The sequence below is a fragment of the Centruroides vittatus genome, unplaced genomic scaffold (genome assembly GCF_030686945.1).
Source record: "Centruroides vittatus isolate TY-2023 unplaced genomic scaffold, ASM3068694v2 scaffold_2979, whole genome shotgun sequence".
NCBI lineage: Eukaryota > Metazoa > Arthropoda > Arachnida > Scorpiones > Buthidae > Centruroides > Centruroides vittatus.
Window position 1 is genome coordinate 217,168 of NW_027122697.1, and position 7,670 is coordinate 224,837.

At 29.1% G+C, this 7,670-nt stretch overlaps 1 protein-coding gene across 1 annotated transcript in view; it reads right to left on the minus strand.

Moving 5' to 3' along the window:
* Positions 1-642: 642 nt before the first annotated feature.
* LOC136987987 (DBH-like monooxygenase protein 1 homolog) overlaps positions 643-7,670 on the minus strand; it is a 10,283-nt gene continuing 3,255 nt past the window's right edge. The window contains exons 4-14 of the mRNA XM_067285756.1: positions 3,630-3,716; positions 3,363-3,554; positions 3,196-3,295; positions 2,969-3,135; positions 2,833-2,890; positions 2,680-2,765; positions 2,550-2,588; positions 2,366-2,425; positions 1,652-1,785; positions 793-955; positions 643-717 (exon numbers count right to left, since the gene is read on the minus strand). Coding sequence (XP_067141857.1) covers positions 643-717; positions 793-955; positions 1,652-1,785; positions 2,366-2,425; positions 2,550-2,588; positions 2,680-2,765; positions 2,833-2,890; positions 2,969-3,135; positions 3,196-3,295; positions 3,363-3,554; positions 3,630-3,716 — 1,161 coding nt within the window. The remainder of the gene's footprint in view (positions 718-792; positions 956-1,651; positions 1,786-2,365; positions 2,426-2,549; positions 2,589-2,679; positions 2,766-2,832; positions 2,891-2,968; positions 3,136-3,195; positions 3,296-3,362; positions 3,555-3,629; positions 3,717-7,670) is intronic.

Here is a 7,670-nt window from a genome sequence, read left to right on the forward strand (position 1 = left end):
ATATACTTTACGGTTATATACACAATAAATTATATTATAGGGTTTTCTATATAATAGGATTTCGTTAAGTCGAAATTGTCGACACTTTTAACGCAAACCTATTTTACTCTACCCTTTGACAGATCCTTAATCTTCTTTTACATTTTCTCTAACATTCAGTGTAAATACAGATGATTAAGATAAAGAAACATAGGGTCCATTTCGTACACATCACGCCATTACAACCTCTCCTCGACATACATTTACTGATACAGTATGTTACCAATGTTCTGATTGGGGTATATACCTAGAAAAACGCCTCAAAAACGCCATAAACTGTATACAATTTGGTAATCAGTGTAATGTGAACAGATTCTTGAAAAACGACTCGTACTGTACGTTTGCATTTCAAAAAATTTATTTATTCTAAAATATAAATTAATTTAACAAAATAAATTTAGTTTGGGAATTTAAATCACAAATTCTTTAAAAAATTTACGTTTTAAAAAACAAATAAACAAAAATGCTTGTAATTTAATTCTAAAATATTATTAGTGCATAAAAATATTATTCTATGCATACTCAACGATGTATATAAAAGTAAAATAATGTCTCAAAATTCTGTGTTGTTATTCGTCTATGTTAGGTTGATACAGGCGGTATTTAATTATTACTTTTACATTTGTAGGTTTGTTTGTGAATCTTCTGTACTCTCGGATATCTAGCTAAAACAAGAGACTAAAAAAGAAAGAAATACTAATTAATTTTTATTCCAGTAAGTTAAAGCAGTTTTAAGATATAGAATTTAAATACCGTTAATATATTTCCACTGCCAGGACAAAAATTCAGTTGAGGACCATATCTCATTGCATTCTGTACAGAATTCACAGATTGATAATCCCATGGATAAGTATTCAGAAACTCGTAATAACTCTGATTCTTTCCAGTTGACGGTGAGATGACGAATCTATCATCACTGAAAATATAAACGTATCAATAAACTTCTATTGATTACAGTTCAATTATTCAAATTCAGTGTTTATGATTAAATATATATATTTTTTTATTTTCGTGTATTTTTATATAAATAGACCGACAGCCCAATAGAGCTTATAGAACATTAAAAAGTATTTCAGCTTTTAAAAAACACCAAAAATTTTCTTAACCTTTGTCCTGGTGTTTTTTAAAAGTTCTCTACTTTTTTCTGCATTAACATGATAATGCTTTCGTTAACTAAATTAAAATTGCCTAAAATTCTATGGCGGGTTTTTGTGTCAATACATGGTAAATAATTTAATTATACTAATATAATTAATTATTTAATTTATAAATTGTATATTTTTTTCACCTTAGTTTAGATTGTTGTAATGGGGTGGCAATGTCCGTGAGAAATTTAATGTAATAAATAAATAAATTATATTATATAATTTAATATATTAATAATTATAATTTTCCATTCTTGCTAATTCTTTTAATTTATTTATAAGATTTCAAAACTTTGCATGTAGGTCATGAATTAACACTAGTTTATCGCACTTGATGCCAGGGATTACCACAGTACCACGTGTTAATCTGTGGTATCACTGTATGATTCCAACTCGGATTTCTATATGAATTGTTTAGTAGTGTTCTATCTTAGACATTCTTCCATATTTAAGAATAAGCATCTTACTCTGACATTTCTTTGACGCCGAGTCTTTTCACAATATTGTACGGTGATGGACAAGTAAAGAGAACAGAAATGTTTATTTTTGGATAATAACCAAAAAATGCCAGGCACATTTCTTCTTTCGTAGATAATCCTCCCTAAATTATATAATGAAATTATTTATAATACCTTACATTTTTATTTTATAAAGTTTAGTATTTTCTATATTTTATATATAAAATATATTTATATTCAATTATACTATAGGCCTATATATATATATAGTAATAATAAAAATAATAATCATAAAATAAATAAATTAATTTAATTTAATATTTTTAGAATACTCTAAAAGAAAATATGGCGGCCTACTGGCTTGACTTCAGCCAAATCGCTTAATTGTTTAGCCTTATAACCCGATAAAGAATCCGGAAGTTCATTTCGTATTTTAAATAATTATCAGATTAGTTGTGTTAATTATTTTTAATTATAATTTTTAATAAACAGCTGTGTTATTTATAAAACTGAATTCTAAACATCATTAAATATTTTAAGTCATTTCTGTAATCTCCTTCAATCTGTCAAAAAGTAGGCCGCTTTAAATAAGGAGTTATTTACTTATTATTTGATATATACTAATATATATATATGCTTATGTAATTAATGAAATATTTAAAAATGCACGAATATTAACTCTAATACAAAAAATTATTTAAGAATTTTAATTTCGCTACTTACAAATGTTACTTTATCTCTTTTTGAAGAGTCATAAACACATTCCACCACCAATTGATCGTTCTATTATAGAAGAAATAAATTAAAATTACATTCATTTCACCTTCCACATCTAATATATAATATTGAAGAACTATCGTAACGTTATAGTCTGACAACGAAAAAGTAATTGAGATTTCATACTCACGGGAAGTACGGTGCGTTCTTCAAACAAATATTTAAATTGCTATCAGAAATTCAAAAAGTTTAAAACAAAACGTTTATCGTAAATTCAATTTATAAATCACACAATTACTTATTCAATATTAATTACTTACCTGAAAATTAAAATCATAATTTAAATCTCTAGCTAAGGGAAGTAACTCTTCTCTATTTCGAAAATGTCTGACTATTATTTGTTTACCTAAATTAAATATATTTTTTTTTCTGAAAAATCATTTTTAAATACACTTTTTAATAGAATATCGTACCTATGACATGAGAATGAAGTAGAAAACTGTATATTTTGATTCCTTCTGGGGGAACTTGCTGTAAAATGTTTTAAATATTCTTTTATTGATTTTTTTCAAAAAAAAAAAAAAAAACACAAATGACTTTAATTAATACCAGACGTAGACAAGACGGATGTGCGTGTCCTGCCACAATATATTCTTTCTGTTTCGGTGGGATAAACACGCAAGGATACCATAAATTTCCAACAGCTAATACTGCAGCATCGTGTTTACGGAGTTTTGGCGTGTACGTAATTCTAAATCCAGAATTGTCAACGATTCCTACGCGAAAAGCCTTTTATTATTGTTGAAAACATTTAGCATTATATAAATATAAATTACCTCTTTTCAAACTGGGATTATCGTAATGAATTTCTAATAAAAACCATTTGACTTCTGGAATACCTAATGGAAGACCTGCTTGATCAGGATAAATAAATGACTAGAAAAACAAAATAAAAATGAGTATTTTATAACTTTTAATGTATAAAACACCAAAATTTGTTTACCTCTCCCCCAACGGCCCATCCACCGATGATATTAAAACAAAATGAAAATTTCCGTACGTTTTCTTCAGTATAACATTCGGTGTATTCTTCATTTAAATAAGGTGCTATTCTATCTGTCTCGACGCCAGTACACTCGTGTAGGATCATATGATGTACAATTTTTTCGTTTCCCGGTTCAATAATTGCCTCAAGCTAAATAAATATGTTAATAACGAGAGTATTTATGTGAATTAAAACACGAAGAATATTAAATAATGAATAGTTTACTTTAACAACGTGATGCTTTCGACTTAATTCAGGCGTTCTGAAAAACTTGCAGTAGTATTCAGTATCTCTATCACCAGGAACACGCACCTAGACAAAAATAAATACATTATCAATTCGGACCTGCTGTCTTTTAAGGATAATTTCCAGTAATTTATTTTTAACCTGAATATTTATTTCGGTAAAATAAATATTCAGATTTTGATAAAATACTGTAAAATAATTTGCACTGGAATATGTGCTAAGTCGTTTTGATAAGGTATATGGAATCTGAGCGTTGCATACGGTGCTATATGCTTCCAATTTGTTTACGCTCGCTTTTTAATTCAGTCTGAAGATTATACAGTTCATCAATATATTACGTTAAGATTGTGTGAAAATCTACTAAAACGTTAATAAACAAAATTACATTCACAATTATTCATGCATACATAATTAATTTATTTTTAGACGTGTACTGTATACTTATGATTAGGGTTTCTCCAACGAGATCCCTGCTGTTTTGTAACCCAAGAAATATCCCGGAAAACCCCTCAAATTTATTAAAAGTTTACTTTTTTTTCTTATTTTGTGTTAAGGTTGATGAAATTTTGCAAATAGAAAGTATAATTAACTCATAAACAGCCAGAATACATTTGTATTTATTAATTTTAAGCCTGTTTATTACTTTTTTAAATTTTTGTTTGTTATGGCATGTCACAGATTGTCAATAATCAATATGTAGCCTATTTGTGGGAGGACTCTGAAAATTCTTTACTTGTCAGAACCTGTAATATATGGAATAATTGTGCTTATGCTGTCTTAATTTTTAACCATGCCCAGTAACTTGAATAACTGCATTATGCCAGATTATGCAAATTGGGCAAGGATACAAACGAGTTGGAAGTATTTTCTTCATAAACCTGATTATTAAAGCCAAACGAACTGCCGAATTATCGGGCTATAAGCTCGATGCCGCTATTAAAGCAGTCGAGATTGCTAGAATGCAAAAGAAGTACTGCAACGCATCTCGAAAACGAACTAGAAATCTTTCAGGCTACAGGTGAAAAAAAACATAACGTCTGTCTTCTCTTAAATGCATTAAAGACGATTCCACCCACATCAATTGAATCGGAAAGGGCAGCAGGACTTTTCCGTACTAAAATAAGAATCAGATCGAGTGATCGGAGTATTGACCATCTTTGCTTTTTAAAATCTTAATACAAAATATTATTGTAAATTTTTATAACATGTTTTATTTAAAAAACGAAATTACCTTCTCAGTTAGAAGTTTGATCTAAGTTCATTTTTTCTTTAAATTTTCATCTCAATTCAAAGGCATTTTTTTTGTAAACAGTTTCCAAGAAACTTTAATAAATTTTTTCTATTTGTGAATATCTCTACGTAATTCAAAGGTAATTTTTAATACATATTTAAAAAGTATTATTAATATTATTATTTTGGATGTTAGAAGAAGTATTAAATTACTTAAAAATGAAAAATAACTATATCATTCGATTTCGAGATTTATTTTATATCTAAAAATAATTAATTATATCCCGAGTAATAGATCACTTTTTTCTCGAAATCCCTGGACAAGCAAAGGCTTTTACAGGTTTAAACACTTTTGATTCCACTCAGGCAAGTACAGTACCTGTCTCAGTAATGATATAACGTGTTTATTTTGCGCTATATTATTGTCGCAGTAATTACGCGCTATATTATTGTCGCAGTAATTACGTGAATATAGTATATATATATATATATATATTTTAAATTATACCCTTTTTTGTAAGAATTATATTTAATTATTTTGTTACATTTTTTGACAATAGATGACCCTACGTGTAACTACCAAATCGAATGTAGATAGAAATTAATTAATTTATAGAAATGCAAGCGATATTTTGGGGTGGGATGAATGACATTACTGAAGTTAGAAGTATTGATATGTTAACGTAAATGTAGTTCCGTAACAGTTGGTGGAATGGCTTAGGAATGTATAGCAAACAAACAAACAAACAAACATCCTCATTTATAATTAAACATTAATTTAAAATAACTAAAACATTAATACGAAATTAATACGTTACAAAATTTAATGCGTAGAAGTATCACAAAAGTGTCTTCTTTTAATTCTTAACATCCTTTACACACTTAGGAAACAAATAGCCCTTACAGCAGAGTCGCCTTCCTTTATAGTAGTGGTTCTCAAAGTGGGCGGTGAGTAAATCTAGGGGACGCTGGAGGCAGGGTACTGAATGGTGACCAAAGGCAAAAGTTGGGGTCACTGACAGCCGTTCCCTTTCCTCTGTTAAACGGATAAGAGGAAACATTGCGTTTAATGGTTTCTAGATGTTGAGAACAACGTACGATAACGGCACAAAGTGCGAGACTCATAGAAAAGTTTTCCTAAGAATATTTCCAATCTTTTCTCACACAAGAGAAAATGGGTTAGGGGGCGTTGGGTATAACTTTATGGAACAAAGGGGGCGGTGGATCGAAAAAGTTTGGGAATCACTGATTTATAGCAATGTTTTACAATTTTTTTTTTTTTATCTCACGACACACTTGAATCTATAATTAAATTTTCGCGGCAAAAATTTCCTTGGAATAAATCACGTGATTTAGAGTTGTGTTTGTAAACATTCTATCATCACATTACTTACTACTTAACCTAATACTTTTTGACTATATTATCGTGAATTAAATAAAACAGTATTGTTGTTTCTTAAAATAGCAGCAGATTACAACACTAGTTATTTAAATTAATAATCTTCATTCACATATAAAAAGCAATTAACATTGTCTTAATTTGCATTTAGAAGTGGCACGATAATTGCTTTTATAAACCCTGCCCAATGTTCCACAATTTCTAAGTTAAAATAATTTGAACGTTTTTGATTAAAAGAAAATTTAATTTTATTTGCACACATATTTTCTACTATCAATTAAGTATACGTTTATTTATTATAGCAATGAAAAACTAGTATAATCAATTTAAAAGAAGTTTTAATTTTGCCATGTACACTTATTGTTCTTTGGACTTCTTTAAAAAATAATTTGTTTAATAACCTTCAAAAATTTTCGTGGCACACCAGCGTGCCGTGGATGCCGTGGAATGTGATGGAACTTCAAATCACAATCTCAGAATCTTTAAAGAAATATGATCGTTACATCTTGGATCAACCAAAATTCTTTAAGATTCTGAGATTGTGACGTGAAGTTCCATCACATTCAACAAATGTTTGATTGTTGGAAGCTAGAAAATAACCGAAAAGTTATCTTTATACTCCCAGTATAATCCTGGCTTCAGGTTAGGGTAGGCAGCATTATTATGTTGGAAAGCTCCTATTCATCTGAGAAGGAAATCAACATTTTCAGATATATTTAGTCCATGAAGATGTTAAAATATAAATTTCCCACCAAGCATTAGTCTACACAGCTGACGGAATCCAGAATTGCCTATCCTATAATAACATGGCCAACAGACCTCTGTGATGAGTCCAATGATAATCTATCTGTACTTATCCTGTAAACAAACTTCGAACTCTTAACAAGAAAGTAAGACTTGTAGATTCGTTGTCCCAGTTGTCTGACCGCAATAATTAGCCTTCGGTCGAAATAGTTATAACCAGATGCATTTCATGACAAATTCATTGTTGAAATTACGCACGTTAAATTACAAATCCTTTGAAAATCTTCATTTCTATATGGCCCAACATCTATTGTGTTATCATATCGGGAGTATTATGTCTGATTCATACTGTTTTGAATTGTAATCTGTATACAGCTTTAATTTTACATTGATCTTTTTTATATTTATGTGGCTGTTTTGTTAAAATACTATTACATAGATTTATATATATTTTTTTTTCATTGATAAACTAAGTAGTAAATTTGCTATACCTCTTAAAACTTTAAAACCTTCTCTACTTGCAAGTTGTTGGTTTTTATGGGATAAGGCAAGGCAACGCAACACTAGAGATCTGCTAAACTGAATGCCTGCCCAGAGAACTTTCTATGCAAAACTAGCTCCTAATTAGGTGTTAAAGAAGTGAAGAA